Raw genomic sequence first — 22,302 nt, forward strand, 5'->3', positions numbered from 1 at the left:
TTCAGATTCTGTGGCCCCCAAATTTCTGAGGATTTCTTTTTCAATAAATATCTGCTGTGGGGGAGGAGGAGGCACTCCGGGCATAAGGAAGTTCATTATAATTTTTGATTGTAAAGCAGCCTCGTGAGCTGTTTTACCTGCTCTTTGGTTTCACTGGGCAGTAATTGAATTCCCCTTCTGATGCCCTTTTGCATGTACTACTGCAATTTCAGAGGGTAACAATGTTTTCCAGAACCTGTCTGATCAGTTCTTCATGAACCAATTCTTTTCCTTTCCTATTGATTAGTCCCTGTTCCTCTCAAATTATTCCAAAGGTGTGTGCCACTCCATATGCACACTTGGAATTAGTAAATGTAGTTCCTTCCTCTCCTCACCTAACCTTCCTGAAGGAGGTTAAGTGCTCGATTCAAGGCATAGAGTTCACATGTCTGAGCCGACCAATTATTAGGCAGACAGCCTGTCTCTCTTACTTCCCACTCTGCCCCATCCACTACAGCATATCCATTATACCTTTTTTCCATGCACCACCCTTGAGGACTCATCGATAAATAAAACCTTTCCCTCTCCAAGAGGAGCATCTTGCAGGTCAGATCTTACTTTAGTCGCTACTCAATTATGTCCATACAGTCATGTTCTACATTTTACTCTTTCTCCTCCCCCTTCCACAGGAAAGTATCTGGATTCAGACAAGATTTGGTGGTTAACACTAAATCACCCTTTTCAGTGAAGATTATTTCATACTTAAGAATTCTGGAGTCAGGTAACCATCTCCCTGCTTTTTGAGTTTAAATGGTTTTCACCTGATGTGGGGTAGTGACTACCATATGGCTTCCAAAGGTCAATTTTCTGCTCTCTTCCACCAGAAGGGTGGTTGCTGCTACAGCTTGTACACACTGGCCATCCCCGAGATACTGGATCCAGCAGCTTAGATTGGTATACCACTGGCCAACACTTACCTTCCCATTCCTGAGTCAGCACACCCCGAGCTGCCCCCTGATCTACATTAACAAAAAGCTGGAAGGGTTTATTTAATGCATGAAGGGCTAGGACTGGAGCTGTAATTAAGCTTTGTTTTAATTCTCCTATTAATTCCTTCTCTTCAGCAGTCCACTCAAGGATGTCAGGCTCTTCATCGAATAATTTAAGGTATAATCCTTTGGTTTTCTGAGTATACGCCTCTATCCAGAGTCTGCAATATCCTACTACCCCCAGGAATTTCTTTAATTCCTTCTTTGTCCTGGGTAGAGATAGTTTGATAATTGCCTTAATCCTCTCTGGAGTTACTCTTCATTTTTCCCTCGGAGACCAGATGTCCCAGATATTTAACTTCCTTCTCTACATACTGTAACTTACTCTTTGACACTCTTAGTCCTTTGACTCCTTAGATCCTAGGAAGTTTAGTAGTTAGTTTGTAGCTGTTTTAACTTTCACCCTTTCTAGTCCTGACAACAGAATTTCATCCCATCTTGTAGGAGTTGTACTCCCTCTGGTGGCTCTGACTGGCTTAATATTTGTTCCAAAATATGCCCAAACAGATTTGGTGATTCTGTAAGTCCTTGGGGTAAAACTGTCGATTGATACCACTGTTTCCACCCATTCTCAGGATCTTCCCATTCGAAGGCAAATGCATTTCTGCTTTTGGGATCCAGTGGACAAGACCAGAAGGCATCCTTTGAATCTACCACACTGAACCACCTGTGTTCATTTGGGATTTTTCCCATCAAGATGTATGGATTTGAAAATACTGGGTGCCATGTTTGTACTACTTCATTAATTTTTCTCAGGTCTTGTACTAATCAGTGGGAACCATCAGGATTCCTTACTGACAAAGGAGATATTGAAGGGTGACATACATGGTTCCAGCAGCCCGTCCCTCAGTAATCCTTGTATCAGACGAAGACAGTGTCAGATCTTTTATACCCAGCACTTACCTTTCTCCCCTGGTTCCTCATTTGCTGAGTACTTCTGGTTCACAATCTTCCCAACGCTTAATTACACATATAGGTGATGACCAAACATCAGTTGTTGCTAGCTAAACAAGTGCATTGACACTTAGTTGACTGTTTTGTTTTCTTCACACAGATCTTGTCTGTCCAGTGCCAAAGTTTAGTAATGTCTCTTGTCAAGGAATTTTGACTTGTCAAAGACTTGAATGGTAACATCACTATCACTGTTTGGGAGGGTATTGGGGTTGTTCTGGGTGGCTGCACAGACAAGAGCTGCATTCTTTGTACTTGTAAATCACTCCATCTCCTTAATTTCTTATAACCCTAATTACTCTGCTGTCCACTAAGCATACACTAATGTGGAAAGTTCATCTAAAGGACAAGTGATGAAGACCCCCCCTCTCAATGAAGTAAAAGACCCCTGACAATACTGTTAGTACTGATAAAGGTCACTGAAAAAGTAAAAGAAACTATTATTTTCTCATTTGTCCTCTATCTATCATAGGCCAAAACGATCCCATTTGCTGATGTTGATCCTGAAACTATGTGTGATTTTCATGGCAATTCAAGGTCTTTCTTGACAGCGGTGATTCAGCCGTGTTTTGATTACATATCCCTCCTCCTCTGCCAGTGATTGATCACTTGCTTGATGGAGATGGGGGAACTGATCCAGATGAACACTAACCTGGCAGGAAAGTTATATACCTAAATGCTAGGTTTTGAGTTTGTTGGGAGGCAAAAGTTCCCTGCCACACACTCTGATTTCTTCTTTGTATTGCTTTTTAGGATACGCACAGGGCACTTTTTATCCAGCAGCTGCGACACACACAGAACCCACAGCCACGGATTAAACTGAAGCTGTTTGGACACACTGGCTCTGGGAAAACGACCCTTGTGGAGTCTCTCAAATGTGGCCTAATACGAAGCTTTTTCCGAAGACGTAGGCCTAGACTGTCCTCTACAAACTCAACAAGATTCCCCCCATCTCCTTTATCTTCCAAACCTTCAGGTATGGCTTTAACATCATACCGTTTAAAACAGTAACTCATTCTTCATCTCTTCATCTCCAAACACTTTTTAACTGTGCTGTAGAAGACAGAATGGCCTATGTGTGTATGGAATCAAAAATCAAAACAAAGCTGAGATGATATTGACTTCTTCGCATGCATGTATAAAATAAGAATTAAGAGGAGCAGTGGTTGTGGAGAATGAAGACTAGTTCAGCTTCTTTTTACTGATGTGTAAGTGAGCTCAAGAGAGCAGAGGACAGGACTTCGAAAACTGTTCATTTTTACAAAAAAGTCTTAAGCTGCAAATATTGGTGTCGTAACGGGATTCTACCATCATGATTTTGGAGTTAGGTTTTGTCAGCATTTTTGTTCAAGTGCAAATTCAGTGTAAAACTAACAGTTGCTGCATCCTTAGATGATCATTAAGTATAACTAAGGATACATTTAGATGGTTTTTGATAAGGCATAAAAATGGATCAGCCAAGTGAAAGTTAAAATTATTTCTAACCAAGATGAAAAAGAAGTATTTCTAAACAGAAGTAGATGTATGCAAATGGTAAGGAAATCTTGCTCATGAAGTGCTGGTTGGTCGATGTAAAGTGGAAAGATATGTGGAGAAACTGGTTAGATTTACACATCAACATGTACCTCATTCTGGAAAAGTTTGTTATAACACTGAAATTATAAGCTAATCAGGCAATTTGAGGAGCTGAGTTTAAATTGCTGTTCAGAAATAATCTCATTGACTATGTTTCAGATGGGTCAGCATTGGTCTTTTTCTTTAAAATTGTTGGCAATTTTAGGTATTATCATTATTTTAAATAATGCTAGAGCGCATGCTAGCTGGAGAGTTCATTTCCACTCTCTCTCCTATCACCTTTGGAAACTGTAAGGTAAATTGTTGTCATCTGTCAAGATGCCTAACACAGAATCACAGAATTATAGGGGTTGGAAGGGACCTCCAGAGATCATCTAGTCCAACCCCCTGCCAAAGCAGCTCCCTAGCCCAGGTTGCACAGGTAGGCGTCCAGGCAGGTCATGAACATCTCCAGAGAAGGAGACTCCACCACCTCTCTGTGCAGCTGTGCCACTGCTCCGTCACTGCACTGGGAAGAAGTTCACCCAAGCCTAAGGATTTAAATAGTCCAGCAGAAGATCAAACATGAAAGTTTTAATTATACTACTGACAAGTACTTCCTTAGAATTCAGCATCTAATAGAGAAAAGAAATACTTACTTTCTCCACTAGATGGTGAAAGTTTATTAAAAAAGCCACTTCTCATCTCAGATTCTCAACAGAATCTGCAGTGAGCCTGAACTAAAGTAAAGTCATTTCACTTAATGGCCTGCTTTTCTCCCACACCTCCTCAGAAATAGGTATCACACTGATACTTTTATCCTTATTTACAGAATTTATCTATGAAAGTGTGTAGCACTTCTCTATGCAAATTACAATCTTATCTATAAAAAAACGTATATCTTTGTGATGTAGAAAGAGCTTTTACTCTTAAGTCTTTTATTTCCTGTCAGTGGTTTTATGGGCTGGTTCATCTTGGTTCCATGACTGATGGGGCAGGAGCACCCACAGATCCAAACCTCACGAGAGGAGAAAAGGCAAGGAGATGGGAGATGGGCCTAAAAACAAAACAGCAGCAATGATCTGAGAAGGAGAGCTAATTTACTAAATAAGATATCAGAATGCAAAATAACACAATATAATACAATATCATTGGAATTAAAGCTAACAAGAAAAATAAAATGAGAGTGTCCAAAAACCTAAGGCCTTACTCCAGTGCTGGAGACAAGATGGTTAAGAGCACACACTGCAGAGATGAACAGAAAGGGAAAAAAGGGGCTCTGTGTTACCTGGGAACAGCTTTATCTTTCCCTCTGAACAGAAAACAGAAACAAAACAGTGAACAGTCCTCTGGAATACGTAGTTCTTCTATACCCAGAACTATCGATGAACCACAGAACTGGAGCATTAACTCTTTAACTCCCAGTGCACTGCATGATGTTACGATGTGGAATACTGATAACAAAAAATCATAAACCATGACATTCCACCCCTTATTTCACATGACTACATCATGCTTAACATATATACATACAAACAATAGCTAACTTGTATTAAACACACACACACACACATATATATACATATATATATATATGGAATTACTGGCTGCATTCCCTCAACATCAAATTTCCCTAGGATACACGTTGAACATCCCCCATTCTGCTGCATCACTCACCAAGTGGAGCCAGGTCCTTGAGCAAAAACAGTTTAATGGAGAGGTTTGCCCTTTTCAGAAGCTGGAAGGACCAAACTGCTTTTCCCAACATGTTCTTTATATAGTTACTACAGGGACCTTATCTCCTCTACAGTATGTAGGGAGCTGGATTGGGCAGGACCATTGTGACTGATAGATTCTTGAGTGTTGACCAACCGGGTGCCTTCTGCCAAATGCTTTTCCCAGTGCTTAAATGTTCCGCCACCCATTGCTTTCAACATGGTTTTTAACAACCCATTGTACCTTTCAATTTTACCAGAAGCTGGTACATGATAAGGGGATATGATAAATCCACTCGATGCCATGATCTTTGGCCCAAGTATTTACAAGAGAATTTTTGAAATGTGTCCCATTATTGGACTCAGTTCTCTCTGGAGTGCCATGTCGCCACAGGACTTGTTTCTCGAGCCCTAAGATGGTGTTTCGGGCATTAGCATGGGATACTGCATATATTTCAAGCCACCCAGTAGTTGCCTCTACCATGGTGAGCACATAACGCTTACCACTGCAAGATCGTGGCAGTGGTAATCAAATCAACCTGCCACGCCTCCCCATATTTATACTTTTGCCATCGCCCTTCCTGCCAGAGAGGTTCCATCCTCTTGGCTTGTTTAATTGTGGCGCATGTGTCACAGTCATGGATAACCTGTGCAATAACATCCATAGTTAAGTCCATCCCTCGGTCTCTAGCCCACTTAATATGTTGCATCTCTTCCTTGATGGCCCGAGGTCTCATGGGCCCATCAAGCTAAAAATAATTCACTTTTATGTTGCCAGTCCAAGTCTACTTGAGCCACCTTAACTTTGGCAGCTCGATCTACCTGATGGTTATTTTGTTGTTCCTCAGTTGCCCGGCTTTTAGGAGCATGAGCAAATACATGGCGCACCTTTACAACCACATTCTTTATTCGGGCAGCAATGTCTCTCCACAGTTCAGCAGCCCAAATAGGCTTACCCCTTCGCTGCCAGTCATTTTGTTCCCATTGCTGTAACCACCCCCGTAAAGCATTTGCCACCATCCATGAGTCTGTATAAAGATAAAGCACTGGCCACCTCTCCCGTTCAGCCACATCTAAGGCCAGCTGGACAGCCTTTACTTCTGCAAATTGACTTGATTCTCCTTTTCCTTCAGTGGCCTCAGCAACTCATCGTGTGGGGCTCCACACAGCAGATTTCCATCTGCAGTGCTTACCCACAATACAACACGATCCATCTGTGAACAGGGCATATCTCTTTTCATTGTCTGGTAGTTCATTATATGGTGGGGCATCTTTGGTACGTGATACCTCCTCTGCTGCTGTTGTTGCAGACTTTTTACCTTCAGGCCAGTCCATGATCACTTCCAGGATTCCTGGACAGTTGAGGTTCCCCATCTGAGCTCGCTGTGTAATCAGCGCAATCCACTTACTCCAAGTGGCATCGGTAGCATGATGGGTGGAGGGAGCCTTTCCTTTGAACATCCAGTTCAGCACTGGCAATCGAGGTGCCAGAAGGAGCTGCGCTTCAGTACCGATTACTTCAGAAGCAGCTTGAACCCCCTCGTACGCAGCTAAGATCTCCTTCTCAGTTGGAGTGTAGCGCTCCTCAGACCCCCTGTACGCCCGACTCCAGAATCCAAGGGGTCGGCCTCAGGTCTCTCCAGGAGCTCTTTGCCACAAACTCCAAGTGGGACCTTCCTTTCCAGCAGCAGTGTAGAGGATGTTCCCTACATCCTGTCCCGTCCGCACTGGCCCCAGGGCCACGGCACGGGCTATCTCCTGCTTAATTTGCTCAAAAGCCTGCTGCTGCTCAGGGCCCCACACAAAATCATTCTTCTTCCGTGTCACCCGATAGAGAGGGCTCACAATGAGACTGTAGTTTGGAACATGCATTCTCCAAAAGCCCACTACACCCAAAAAAGCTTGGGTTTCTGTCTTACTGGTGGTTGGAGACATGGCAGTGATTTTGTTAATCACATCTGTAGGGATGTGACGACGTCCATCTTGCCACTTTATACCTAGGAACTGAATTTCCTGTGCAGGCCATTTCACTTTGCTTTGCTTGATAGCAAAGCCAGCTCGCAGGAGGATCTGGATTATTCTCTCTCCTTTCTCAAAAGCTTCCCCTGCTGTATTGCCCCACACAGTGATATCATCAATGTATTGTAAGTGCTCAGGTGCCCCACCCTGTTCCAATGCAGTTTGGATCAACCCATGGCAAATGGTTGGGCTGTGCTTCCACCCCTGGGGCAAACGGTTCCAGGTGTACTGAACGCCCCTCCAGGTGAAGGCAAACTGCAGTCTGCATTCTGTGGCCAGAGGAATTGAAAAGAAGGCATTAGCAATGTCAGTGGTGGCAAACGACTTGGCTGCTTTTGACTCCAGTTCGTACTGGAGTTGTAACATGTCCGGCACAGCAGCACTCAGTGGGGGTGTGACTTCATTCAGGCCACGGTAATCTACCGTCAGCCTCCATTCTCCACTGGCTTTACGCACCGGCCATATGGGGCTGTTAAAAGGTGAGTGAGTCTTGCTGATCACTCCCTGGCTCTCTAGCTGACGGATCAGGTTACGAATGGGGAGCCAGGAATCCCTGTTGGTGCGGTACTGCCGTCTGTGCACCGTTTTTGTAGCTATTGGTAGCTTCTAACACTGAAGGCAAGACAGCTAGTGAGCACACACTGCCAAGACAAGCAGAAAGGGAAAAAAGGGAACATCCTGTGACCTGCAAACAGCTTTATCTTTCCCTCTGAACAGAAAACAGAAATTGAACAGTGAACAGAGTATATATAGTTCTCTTCTGAGACAGGTGTACCTGGAGCTATCAATGACCCACAGAACTTGAGCAGTGACTCTTTAACTCACAGTGCATTACATGATGTTATGATGTGGAATACCAATAACAAAAATCATAAAACTATGATATTTCCAAATTATTTTAACCTGGCTTCCTTCCCAGCAGTATACATGCTGCGGTGTACTAAGTGCCAAATGGGATCATTCAGATATTTTCTTTTTCAGCATTCAGATTAAAGATGTAGTTGTGTATACTCACAGCTTGGTAGTCATCTTTCTTTGGAGAACAGTTTGTGTTATTTCAATCAGTGTGTTTTTTTTTTTTTGTCGTCCTTTTGTTGTTTTTTTGTTTTGTTTTTTGTTTTTACCTAGTTTACTTATTTTGAAGTGATATGATTGTAATTTTCCCATGTTTTCTAATCTTATTTTCCTTTTCTCTGACCCAGTTTCAGTTAGCATTACAAATCTTTATCCTGGCTGTGAGAATGTCAGTGTGAGAAGCCGAAGTATGATGTTTGAGCCGGGCCTGACGAAAGGAGTATTAGAAGCTTTTGTTTCACCTGCTCATCACTCTCATTTCTCTGCTGATGATCAGTCCACCAAGGCCATTGACATTCAGAATGCCTACTTGAATGGTAAGCAGAGTTCTGAGTTGGCATACCTTGCTTCTGTGGAAAAAGTAATGCCATATTGCTTGTTTTTAGAAGTTAAAAATAAAATATATGACATGGTATGGTACTGACTGTGATTAAGAATTTAACACTGATGGGGTGGGGTATGCTTAAGAAGAAGGTAAATCTGCATGAAATTCTCTACCTGTAGTACATGTAGTAATCATTTGTGTCAGATTTGTGTCAGATAGTATTACACAGAAATACTTTAGAGATGAATAAGTGGGACTGGAGGAAGGGGTTTGTTTTAATAGGAGTAGGTTAGTAGACTGTCTGCTAGTGTGAAGGTCCCTACATGTAGGTTAGGGATTTTGTCAGATTTAATCCAGTCCCATAGGCCCAAGTGTGGTTCCTATCTGTATGAAGGACCTACCATTCTCACCCCACAAAGGGGCTGAAACACATCTGATATGCACTGGAGTGGAACTTAGGGTTTCATTTTTTTGGAAAGAGAGTACTGTTCTGCAATTAGAACCAGTTAGCAGTTAAGAGGGGTCAGACTTAGAAGGTATTTGAACAGCCCACTACTGTTCCAAAGCAGAGGACTAATGTAGTGCTTTCTCTTCATCCAGTATCTGACTTTTGTCTTAAGTACACATAGATCCTAGCGTAACGCTTTTGAGTGTGAAGACCATACAAAAGGTACCAACACCCTTACTAATAATCATAGAGGTGGTAAGATCTCTCTGTGATAAAGATGATGTTTTGCATGCTTTAGCAGATTGCACTTCTGAGGCTGAGTTCAAATTAATCAAGCTTTTCATTTGGAGAGAGAAACCTACTTAGAAATTCAGCATATGCACACTAACACATACTGTGACAAAACATTTGTCCTAGATGCTAAAGAGTTTGGTGTGCAACTAAAGCTTGTTCTTTGTATGGGCTAATTTCTTCTTTCAGTATAATTGGAAACCAGGTCAAATTCTGCAGTGAAGTAGAGTTGTGTCACAAACTGTCCACCTTTTTTCTTTCTCTGTACTGTCTTGATACTGAAGGAAAGTGTGTACATGGATGAACTCTGATGAGTTGTGCTTATAACAGTAAATTTGAGATTTCTGGCTTTTTTTCTCCTAGAAGTTTAAGGCACATCTCAATCATCATTTATTTAATAAAAGTAGTATAATAGTATTTGATTTCACACTAACCTGGAAGTGAGTCTGGGAACTGCCGTGCAGTACAACACACTAATGGTTTTCTCAACTAAAGCAAAATAAAGCAGATCACAGAAAGAAGCATTGTGCTGTTTCATCCCTTAATACACCCTTTAGTTCTGACTTCCAAATGTGATTTGAGTAACATAATTCTGTTAAGCGAAGTGGGTTATTTGAGAATATCCTTGGGTTGCATTTAATACCAGCAATCACACTTTAAATGAAAAAAATCATTAAAATGCTTTTTGGGATTAGCAAGAAAAGAACAGGAGCAGTTATATTTTGCAAGGAATTGCTCCTTACAAGGCACAAGGCAGTTTAATGTGTAAGGCTGCACTGCATGTAAAAAGCAGGATTTTTCTTGTGACATCCAGCTGAATGACTTAGAGAAGTGAATGTGAGAGAGGAACAAATTTTGAGGACACAACTTCTCAGACTCTGAGACTGTCTGAAACTTGGCCATCCCTTTTGTTCATGATTGCATTCACAGTTTTGCTTTCTTACTTGCATGCAGTTAGTCTTTGAGAAAGTGTAAATTGGATTAACTGATTCAGTTGTCTTTCCGTGATGAATAAGGCTTCATGCTTACTGACATGTGTTTGTCTGTTTTTCAGGAGTTGGTGATTTCAGCATCTGGGAGTTCTCTGGGAATCCTGTGTATTTCTGCTGTTATGATTATTTTGCTGCAAATGATACCACTACAATTCACATAGTGCTTTTTAGTCTTGAGGAGCCTTATGAAATCCAGTTAAACCAAGTGACCTTTTGGCTTAGTTTCCTGAAATCATTAGTCCCCGTCGAGGAGCCAATAGGTATGCTCTTTTCCTTGTTAATGTAATGTTAGAGGAATATAAGTGTTTCTCTGCAACTTTTTAAATCCTCTGTGTTCACTTCATCTCCTTTTATTTAAACAAAACCGAATCAATATTTCTTAGCAGTGGACAGTTTTATTTGTGGGACAAGCCTGAAGAATTTCATGCACCAGTTATCCATCTGAAAAAGGTCACAAGGTACAGCACAAGCTCTTGTGGAAAATGAAGTTTTATGTCAGATAAGCATTCTGAAAAAGTGTTCAGGAATGTTGAAACCGTTTAAGGCAACTTTTGGACACACTGACTAAAAAGCTCTGAAATCTAACCCCAGTTAAATGTTTTTTTCAGCATAAATTAGTTTTGCCAATGTTAACAGGACAGAATCATAAAATCATAAAATGGTTTTGGTTGGATGGGACTGTTAAGGTCATTTAGTCCCAGATCCCTGCTATAGGCAGAGACACATCCCTCTAGATCAGGTTGTTCAAAGACACATCCAGCCTGGCCTCATATGCTTCCAGGGAGGGGGCATTCACAACCTCTCTGGGCAACCTGTGCCAGTGTTCCAGCACCCTCACAGTAAAGAGTTTCTTCCTAATATCTCATCTAAATCTAGCCTCCTCCAGTTCAAAACCACTTCCTGTTGTCCTGTCACTACCTGCCATTACAAAAAGTCCCTCCCCAGCTTTTCTGTAGGCCCCCTTAAGATACTGGAAGGCCGCTATGAGTTCTCCTGGGAGCATTCTCTTCTCCAGGATGAAGAGCTCCAGCTTTCTCTGCCTGTTCCTGTAGGGAAGGTGCACCAGCCCTCTGGACCCACTCCAACAAGAATGATGTTGCAGACTGACATTACCTCTCAGTACATCTCACTTTAACCTGTTTTACTGGAGTTGGCTTGGAGCCTCAAATACGTTAACTTCTGGCACATCAGGATATACAGAAACCATTATTTTTAGTTCACTTCAATTTTTGTGTAGAGTTTGCATGGGTTTTAAGATGACTTTAATGAGCTGCAATTTCATAGAATCATAGAAGTTACATAACACAGAGTTACGTGACAGGAAAACAAATTAAATTAAATCACTTGGATTTTTTCCTTAAAAGATCTAAGTATACATACTACTTGATCATGTTTGTAGCTAAGCACTGGTATGCAGTTTTGTGGAAGAACTGGTTTCATTTATCAAAATTTATTCCCAGACAGAGGATCTAATTCAGTACTGATGGATGCTTATAACATTGCTAGGGACTGGCCAGACAAATACATTGAATGCTTACGTACTTGAGTGCAGAGAATTGCCCCTCTGTTTTTGTTTACTGCTCTGTTCTGTATGTATGATCTCAGCATGACAGGTGATAATGATGAGCCAAAGGGCTGACCTTTTTTGCCTCAGACATCTGCATGTCTTCAGTATTCCATTTTAGGTCACAACACAAGGTTATGAATATAACCATTTGGATATAACTCAACTTGCAATTACTTCTGGAATTAAAAGCTCAGAAATAGGCAGAAAAAATATTAAAGCTAAAAATGTAGTTAATTTGCTGTGGCTGAAAGTTTTTTCATGTCTTAGTCCAGTAAGGAAAGTTAGTTTCACAGAGTTACTAACATTTTTTAGGCACTTTGCTTAAATCTGTGTTTATGCCGATAAGCTCTTCTTGGACACACAGGTATATTTGTAGTACTTAACATTAGTGGGAAATGTTAACTTTTGGAATTACATAGAGTTTCTAAATCTTTGAGCTGAAAAACAAAGCAAAAAGATTCACATCTGGAAAAAACTTAGTGCTACAAAGCCAGGGGAAATGTGCTTATTTTTAAGAATGAATCCAGATTCTGTAGCTTAGTCGATGGAAGCATGTTTCTTACTTGTAATGTTTTTGTCAGACAAAAACTGTACTGTCATTCTTCTGAAATAATTGTCTAATAATGTCTCCTTTGGAAGATCAGTCTGAGAAGAGATTGAAAATGTTGTGTTTCATGCTGTCACCTCATTCATGCCATTTGTATCTTTCTTCCTTTCTTTTTCATTCTTTTTCATGGTATCTGCCAGGCTTTCCTACTTAACTCTCACCTAAGTGAGAGGTCACTGTTTGTGTAAGTACTGTAAAATAGCATTCATACCAACATATAAATGTTGTAGACATTTTGTGTTCTACCAGCATTTCCCTAAGCTTTACATGTAGATTTGAGGTAATCAGAAACCCTTAAAAGAAGCTTTTATTTTTCTTAACTATTTTTCCCCACATTGTTATAGATTGTGGTTAATAGATATATAGGTAGTGTTATTAATTAATGTTTTTATTAAAAAAATGAAGGCATGTAATACCAGTGTTTCTGATATTATTCAAAAATTCTAGCTATTCAAATTGAGTGTTGTGTAGATAATTCTATAGGTGGCTAACAGCCAAAACTGCAGTGGTTTTGTTGTATAGAAATAGATGTAGCTGTACTTAATTCGTAAGTGTATTGCTCCTTCCCTGGCTCAGTAAAGCACCCATCTTCCTACACGTGTTTCATAGTGAGGAAATGTTCTTGTTTCCCTTCTAGCATTTGGTGGAAAGCTGAAAACTCCACTGCGTGTTGTTTTGGTTGCCACACATGCTGATATAGTCAATCTTCCTCGGCCAGCTGGGGGGGAGTTTTGGTACGACAAGGATATGTCATTCTTGAAAGAAATCAGGAACAGGTAAGGAGGGGTTATATTGATAGGTAGTGTACATGTGAGTTTCAAAGAAAATATACTAAAATGCATTTTACATAACCTTTTACATATTAAAAAGGTTTTTTATTTGTCTGAAGCTATATTTACGCTGAAGTAAGTGTCCTACTTTGAGGATTTTTTGTTAAATGAAAATATTCAGGAAGGTTATTCTGTGGAAAAAAAAAAGAAAAAGGAACATTTGCCAATACTGTGTACCAACGAGTGAGCTGCCCTAAGTGAGCTCACATGGGCAAATAGTGAGTGAGGCTCAAAAGTCTCACTCTGTAGATGCATCAGATCCAATGGCCAGTGTCAGCAATCTGTCTGACATCCTCACGTGTCACTTTTGCACCAGTCTCAGGAAAATGGGTAATTCTGAGCTGCAACCTGCAGGAGCAAAAGAGGAAGCTGCACAGGGCAGCCACCTTTTAATCTGGACTGATTTAGCATTGGTAGGAGAAAAACTAAGCCAAGTCTGGAGGTACTGCCCATACAGTTTCTGAAGAACTGGACATGGTGGAGTCACCTATGTGAAGATATCAGCCAGAAGATGTTTGGTAGTCAGAAAAGCTTCTAACCTTCTTGAGCATATGTTTGGAGAGCACGCTGATTGTCAGTGGCATACAACAGAGAACTTTCACAAACTGTAGGTATTACATAACGTATTCACACTGAGCACAATTACCCACAAAATGGATAATCTCCATCAACTGAAACGAACTATCACAACATATCTGGGTGTAAGCTTTGGTGCTGAAATCCTTTTAAACGTAAACCACTACAGGGCTAAGAAAACAAGTATGTGTGATTGGAAAGTTAAATAAAAGTAAGAAATACAGAGAGTGCCTGTATTGATGAAAACTGAACTATTTTAATTGAGTAGAAACTAAACAACAAATTTCAAGACCTTAAAAAAAATGATTCCTGCTATCCATTATCTAGTAGAGTGTGCTGGTAATTACCAATGTGCCTGTAATTACCAGTGCTAGGATGCATTTATAATTAGGACTCTTCAGCCTTCTTCCATTGGAAAGATAATATTCTGTCAGTGTATCTTCCTAAGATCAAGAAAATCAGAGAAAAAACTATTCTGTCTTTCCCTATAAAATATCTTACTGTAATTAGTACTGCATTTCTTCATTATTCTTTGAAGAAAAATAAGTGTTGTGTAATGTTAAGGCTGAAGTGCCACTGGATTGAGAAAATAGATACAGAACTGAATAAACAATGCTGGGTCTCTTTCTCTTTAAGATTTGGAAATGATCTTCAAATTTCAGACAAGTTATTTGTTTTGGATGCTGGAGCATCTGGATCTAAAGATATGAAGCTTCTCCGAAATCACTTACAAGAGATAAGAAGCCAGATAATTTCTGTAAGTAATATTAATGGTCTACTTTGTGCCTGTCAGAATGTGAAGACCTAGGGCAGGATTTTTTTTTTCTGTAAACTTACTGTTTAATTTCAGAAATTAAAACGAAACAACAAACTGCTGACATGAAGGATTCTGTCAGTGGTTCCAAAACTGCTGGCATATTGTACAGGTGCCAAAAAATAGCCTCTCTTTAACAATGAAATTATTAGGATTATCAGTTTAAAGCTATATTTTCATATTTTATGTTGATAGAGGTTGTTCAGTTTCTATGTGCTTGTTTGTTTTATACTATGTGTCACAGCAGCATTGCAGAGAAATTGAATGCATTTGATGCAAATAATGTTTTTCCATAAAAAAAAAGACCAGGGTTGGACACTTTCCTTACAGATGTGTGAACTTAGTATCTGTCTGTCTGTCTTTACTTTTTTGTTTATCTATATTTATTATATTTAATACTTATCTATATTATTTCTCTATATTTATATAATAGTAATTTATATATATAATTTATTTATTTATCTATATTGTTACATAGACAAACTTTTTACTAGATCCTTTTACTGAAAAATATTTTCTTGGATTTTTCATAGATGTGTATATATATGTATTTGAAACTAAGAGTAAAATTGCCTTTAACAGCATGTAATAACCATGAATCTACACAAACATCAGTATTGAGGGTGACCAAGTCATTCTGTAGTCATTGTCATTTAAATTCTTCATACTGAAATCCATCTTAACCATATGACGTGCCAACAAAGCATTCTGCAGCTGCTTCTGTTGGCGTAAAAGAAATAATGAAATAAAACATAATGTGTTGCTGAGGTCATTCTGTAGATTCAAGGAAGAGGATTTTTTAACATAATAAAATGTGTCTTATTTAATGTTCTCAATGGTGTATTGATTTTAATAAGCTTTTTTTGTTTGATGGAACTTTTTTTGGTAGCAGTTTTCATTAGATTAAATTTGAGGGGGTTTTGTCGGGTGCTGTGGCTTGAGATTGCAAGACAAAGTCATCAGTAATGTCCAAAACAGTCAGTAGATAATTATGCTATCTGTACGTGTTACCTGATATTCTGCAATGTCACCTGTTGAAATAAATTAGTCCAGAACAGGTAGTGGTGAGTACAGGCTTAAGTTAAATGCCCAGCTGTTTCTGGAATGTATTTTATTAAGTGTAAAGTAGATCTTCTCCCAAGTGCATACCAGGTAGAAGAGTAAGATCAATCAGAAGGGCTTTTCAGACATGTATATATATCATGTATATTAATACATACCTCAGAGTTAGCAGAGTACACTTACAAGCTGTTTTCTGTGCTTTTTGTAAGGCTTGCCCGCCTATGACTCTTCTGTGTGAAAAAATAATCTCCACACTGCCCTCATGGAGGAAAATGAACGGACCCAACCAGCTGATGTCCTTGCAGCAGTTTGTATATGATGTACAGGAACAGCTTAATCCACTAGCAAACGAGGATGACCTACGACATATTGCACAGCAATTACATAGCATAGGAGAAGTAAGTACTTTTTATCTAAACTGTGTATTCTTATTATCTAGCTACTTATTTAAGACATGATAAGTGATACAGACTGGTCGATAATGCTTCTTGTCTTCATTATTGTTTTGGGGTACATGTTCTATTCAGCATTATTTCTGCGAGACAGAGAATCGCAGTTCATTGTTATAGTTGTAACAATGTAAAATACAAAGGATGTGCTATTACTAGCATCTTAAAATGAGGCAGAGTTTAGCATGTTCACTGCAGATGAGAAATTTCTGTTTGTCCCTTAGAAACTGAATTGTAGGAAAGCGCTTTGCATGAATAGCTTGCAGAGCATTGGCTAAGCTTTAATGCTGTTGGGTTCTGATGGCTTTATTATTAGTGGAAGCCAAGAACAAGTTCCATTCCTAGTTCTGAATATTTGAAAGAAATGAAAATGCAGTTTGGGTTCTGTCAGCTGTGCTACTTAAAACAATTTGGCCAATAGGTCGTGAAAGTCAGAATGTTGAGTATCATCTTGCTCTTCACAAAATACCAATCATAGTTTTCCTATTTATAAACAGATTAACATTATGCAGAGTGAAACAGTTCAAGACGTTGTGCTTCTGGATCCTCGCTGGCTTTGTTCAAATGTCCTTGGAAAAATCCTGTCAGTAGAGAACCCAAAAGCTCTCCATCACTATAGAGGTCGATACACCATCGAGGACATCCAGCGTCTGGTAGTTGATAGCGATGTGGAAGAACTGATACAGATTTTGGATGCTATGGATATTTGTGCAAGAGACCTTAGCAGTGGAGCAATGGTGGATATTCCTGCTCTCATCAAGACTGACAGTCTCCACAGGTCTTGGACAGAGGAAGAGGATGAGGTACTGATTTACGGCGGTGTTAGAATTGTTCCTGTGGAACATCTTACCCCATTTCCTTGTGGAATTTTTCATAAAGTTCAGGTGAATCTCTGCAGGTGGATTCACCAACAGAGCACCGAGGGAGATGCTGACATACGTCTGTGGGTAAACGGATCAAAGATTATGAATCGTGGAGCTGAGCTTCTAGTGCTGCTTGTCAACCATGGTCAGGGTATAGAGGTTCAAGTTAGAGGACTGGAAACAGAGAAGATCAAGTGCTGCTTACTGCTGGATTCTGTATGCAGCACCATTGATAACTTGATAGCCACAACCTTACCGGGCCTTCTGACTGTAAAATATTACCTTAGTCCTCAGCAGCTGAGGGAACATCATGAACCAGTAATGGTATACCAGCCTAGAGACTTCTTCCGTGCACAGAGTCAAAAGGAGACTTCGCTAACTAACACCATGGGGGGGTACAAAGAGAGCTTTAGTAGTATACTGTGTTTTGGGTGTCTTGATGTCTACTCCCAAGGAAGCCTAGGAATGGATATTCATGTTTCAGATCTGAATCTGCTTACCAGGAGAAAACTAAGCCGACTTCTGGATCCGCCTGATCCCATGGGCAAAGATTGGTGCCTTCTGGCCATGAACCTGGGCCTCCCTGATCTTGTTGCGAAGTACAATACAAATAATGGAACACAAAATGACTTTCTGTCAAGCCCAGTCCATGCCCTGCTGCAGGAGTGGAGTAATGCTCCCGAGAGCACTGTAGGAATCCTAATGTCTAAGCTGAGGGAATTAGGTCGCAGAGATGCAGCGGACTTTTTACTGAAGGCATCTTCTGTGTTCAAAATTAATCTAGATGCTAATGGTCAAGAGGCTTATGCTTCAAGTTGCAACAGTGGCACATCTTATAATTCAATTAGCTCTGTAGTGTCCCGGTAAGAACAGGTGTTTTTGCATAGATATGTTTTCAAACTGCAGAAAGGATAAGAGTACATCAGTTTCTGTATCTTCTCAATTACAAGATTTTACATCAAAGCGTTTTTGTCTTTCTTTGGCACCACCTTTTTGTGCATAAACTTTCTACTTCTAGCTGAATGGTTGCTTTTTCTTCGATCTCTTAAAAAAGGCTGGTGTACTTCTGGTGTTACAAAGTTATTACAGATACATAATGTGCTGCTTACTACTGCCCTTATAACTGAAAAGTCTTCTAACTTCTGGATGTACCACACCTGTTTTATAAAGTAATTCCCTCTGTAAAAGGAAAGGGGAGAAGAATAGCACATAGTACCTGAAGTGTGTATTTCTTACATCCATTTTTTTTTCTTTCGATGCTGTTCTCTGTTTAACATTTTTTAATATTTGTAAGGAGAGAAATCCACCTACACTTGTGGTCACCCTGCCTGAATATAACACCACATTGTTTTTTGCTGAAAAAGTGAGTGCCTTTTGCAGAAGGGGGGTGTTCCATTGGTTTGAATGACCCTGCTGGAGTTACAAGAACATGCTACCTCTGTTTCACTGAAATTGACTGCATGCTTATCATTGCAAGTGGTGCTTGCCTTTTAAGTTTTCCTTTATTTCTAAGACATTGGTGATGACTCATGCAGAGCATTCATGTGCCAATTCTGTGGGTACAGATGTGTGATATGTAATCAATTCCAATTACAGTCAAATCACAGCGTGAAAAACTCTTAACCTTGCCAATTATCGTGCTTCATTATTTCCATGCACCTCAGGTATAAGTTTGTTCCATTAGAGAATTCAGAAAGGACATACGTGTGTTAGATACTGAAGAATAATATTGTATAGCTGTCAGTTGTAATTTGTGTATACCAAATGGTTTTCTACTATTAGATCCTAGGTTACTTCTTGTACTTGAAAATTTTAATGGGGATAAAAACAAAAGGACAAGATTTCTTGCAGCGAGAACTTCAAAATTGATAAGAGGGGATACAGCGCATTCTCTGTTCTAAAAAGCATGTAATTTAATGGTGCAGTGTGCGTTTGTCTATATGTATTGTATGTATATATATTAATACTATTTTTTCCTTAATTTTACTATGTAGTAAAATTTTAAAGGATTTTTCTACGAATAGTTGCTTGTTGCATCCCTTTTATCTGTATTCTGTACTTTTAAGTAGACTGAACTGTCTCTTTTCCATACAGCTGCAATCCTGCGGAGGCAGCACATGGCTCCTGGGCACCTCCTCTGTCACACCAGGGAGCTTTCAAGTATGCTGTGGAACTATTTATGTGTATTTTATCATGTGGCCCCTCTGCTGTAGAGTATATGAGTACTCATTTTGACAACAGGAAGCCAGAAGAGATCACACCATCCCTTTTCCTTTGTGTATTTCAACAATGAGAACTGTAACAGCAGATGCAAGCCTGACATCAGGAATCCTCCAGGTTGTGCTGTGCTGTAAGCATGGTTCTTACCGCATTCGAGCCCATGCATGGTGGTGGCTTTTAGATTAAGGATCTGCTCCCTGCAGGGGAGGTGCTCCAACTCTCTGAACATCATCACGGCTCTCCTCTGGAACTGTTCCAACAGTTCAGTGTCTTCTTGTCTTGGGGGACCCAGAACTGGGTGCAGTACTTCAAGGGAGGTCTCATGAGAGCAGAGCAGGTGGGCAAATCTCCGCCCTCAACACACTGGCAATGCAAGCCAAGATACAGTTGGCCTTCTGGGCTGCAATTTGGTACCATTTTTCGTGGAGCCGCACTTTGTTCCTTCTTACGTTCTGGCTCCCCACCGCGATCCCGCTCCTTTTTCTCGACGTCACTCGCCTCAGAGCGGGCCCCGACCCCGCTCCTCCGGGCCACGCCCGGCGGCAGCCGCCGCCCCCTCTAAGGGACCCTCACCCTCGGAGCCCCGTAGGCGTGCGGTGTACGGAGGCGGGGCGACGAAGGCGGGGGTACTGAAGGGACCTCCAGGCGGCTGCGCGCCAGGGAAGAGCGTAATACCGGAGGCACCAGAACGCCAGCGACCGCTAGGTCCCACTTCACATCGAAAAGATGGCGCGGGGGGGTTAAAAGTGATCCTCTTCGAAAAGAGAGGAGCACCAGGCCGGCTCACGCGTATTATCTCCCTCCTCAGGGTGGGAGACGACGACCGCGGCAGCTGCGGCGATCCCTCCCCCTCCCTGTTTTTAAGCTGGCCATGTGCCACCTGCCAAAGGCCCTTCACCTCCCCAGCGCCATCGAAGAGTGTCCGCAGTGTTTCCCGCTGGTAACATAGCTATTTTAGCACCTATAAACCTGTTTTGCATTTAATGGGAAACTTTATTCCATGCTGATAACAGGATCAGAAAATGGGCTATGACAGCATGTTGTGATTTTACAGTATCCAGAGGTAAAACCTGAGCTAATTATGAGCACCTGGCTTTCAAGAGTCATACTTCTGTATTTAACTCTATAATGCTAAGTGAAATACAAACCTGTGTCTACAGCATTTGCTAATCGTTAGGTTATTAATTGGTTTTGTTTCTTTCTTTATACAAGATGAGAATGTTTGAAGTTTTTTTTTTTTTTTTAAATAAATGTCTGCAAAAAAAGAAAAAAGAAAAAGGAAGTACTTTCTTTCCCTGCTGTAGCTGTAACTTCACAGGAGGTGTTTCTGCTCAACTGTCGGAGCTAAAAAAACTTGTTGGCCTCCTAAACAAAGGCCTCTGTGGAAGAGTTTTTCAGCACGGCAATTTAAATGGTGTCTAGTTTCAGCCCAGAATACCAAGGTCATAATTTTAGGCCATAGATGGCTCTCCCAGATGTCTTCGGTCACAGTTAATCACAGTTTGCCTGAAGGTTGTGCTTTCAGGTAATCCATCAAGGCATAATTGTAAATCAAAACCTTCTTCCAGCTCAATAAGTAGCATATTTTTAGCTTGTGTTAAGACTGACATTGGAACTTAATCTGGGTTAGAATATTAAGCAATATTACTGGTTACTCTCATTTGTCACAAATACATTTAGAGCAGCGTGCTTTGATAATTGTTATCAAAATGTTTCTCACAGAATTTTTTTGAAATCCTCTTTTACACTTGAGTAGGAATTACTGTATGATCTTTTAAAGCTTTCAGCCAGCCCTAATGTGCATTGCTTAAGCCACACACTGCTTTACTCCACTCCAGACAGAAATGTCGTTTCTTGGCCTGATTCTTCCTTCATAAATGGCTCTCAGACAAGAGAGAGAGAGAAATGCAAACTTAAGCTAAATGAATTTATTCCTTCTAAGACTAATTAGTGACGATATTTGTTTAATCTCTAGGTTCCATCATGTGCCACAAGAGTGCTGTGCTTTTATAGACTGGAGCAGTGTAAAAAACATTCCATATCCAAGAAAATCTTGCCAAAATGCCTGGCATGCATCTTTTCTTTTTCCCTGACCTGAAATCCTTGATTTGCTCATGGTAACAGTAACAGCTGTCGAACATGGCTTCAGGCTGTCGGACTTTATGTGTTTCTCTACTTCCTTTCCTTATTAGGAGGCAGGAATCTGTGACACCTATTAGAACAAGCATGCATAAACGGTGATGACTATGCAATTTATTAGTGGTCTGATTAAGGATCCACTCATCATGCAAGGGTCGGTGTTGCTGCTACACGAACTGTCAGCTTTGTGCACTGACAGCTGCATGGCCTCTGGCTGCGCTCCATGCACGCAGCTCTGCACAGTGCCACTTCCCTTTGCACGCTGCAAAACTGCACTAGGGTTTTCACCGACTTTTCTTAAAGAGCTGTTTCCCACTGCTTTCTATATGTATTTCATCATCGCTTTGTTACATCCTTCCCCTGACAGTGCTGAGCTCCTTTGTTGAATGTTTTTTCTAAATGCGTAGTGTGCAGTAAGAACCATACTTAATGAGCAGTCCAGCCTTCATCTACCTCTGCTCTGGTGTTTTCCTACCATTGACAAAGTGAGCTCAGCTTCTCCCTCCCACCGCTGTTGTGCGTTGCTCTCTGAAGAGCTCTGCTTTCTGCAGTCCACTTCAGGGAGCTTTGCTTGCGTTTCTTCTTGGCCACTACTACACTTTGCCTCCTAGCAGTGCACACCTGGGGCAGTTCTCCCATATTCTGGTATGTGAGTGGGTCTTGCTCATTTCATAATACCTCCTGGTTGTGTAGCTATAGTTTCTTCATTCTCTGCCCCGGACCTGAAGCCTCTGAGTTAGCTTCCCTGAGTCTGTATGGCTGTGGAGGACAGGGACCG

The 22,302-nt window shown here is 40.7% G+C and overlaps 1 protein-coding gene across 1 annotated transcript in view; it reads left to right on the top strand.

Annotated features, from left to right (window-relative positions):
• DAPK1 (death associated protein kinase 1) overlaps positions 1 to 19,182 on the top strand; it is a 93,719-nt gene extending 74,537 nt beyond the window's left edge. The window contains exons 20-26 of the mRNA XM_065745669.1: positions 2,733 to 2,955; positions 8,470 to 8,658; positions 10,460 to 10,657; positions 13,209 to 13,347; positions 14,614 to 14,734; positions 16,063 to 16,251; positions 16,800 to 19,182. Coding sequence (XP_065601741.1) covers positions 2,733 to 2,955; positions 8,470 to 8,658; positions 10,460 to 10,657; positions 13,209 to 13,347; positions 14,614 to 14,734; positions 16,063 to 16,251; positions 16,800 to 18,032 — 2,292 coding nt within the window. The 3' untranslated portion in view covers positions 18,033 to 19,182. The remainder of the gene's footprint in view (positions 1 to 2,732; positions 2,956 to 8,469; positions 8,659 to 10,459; positions 10,658 to 13,208; positions 13,348 to 14,613; positions 14,735 to 16,062; positions 16,252 to 16,799) is intronic.
• The last annotated feature ends 3,120 nt before the right edge of the window (positions 19,183 to 22,302 follow it).

The sequence above is a fragment of the Cyrtonyx montezumae genome, unplaced genomic scaffold (assembly GCF_038088225.1).
Source record: "Cyrtonyx montezumae isolate F1298 unplaced genomic scaffold, pur_monq_1.0 scaffold_36, whole genome shotgun sequence".
Lineage (NCBI taxonomy): Eukaryota > Metazoa > Chordata > Aves > Galliformes > Odontophoridae > Cyrtonyx > Cyrtonyx montezumae.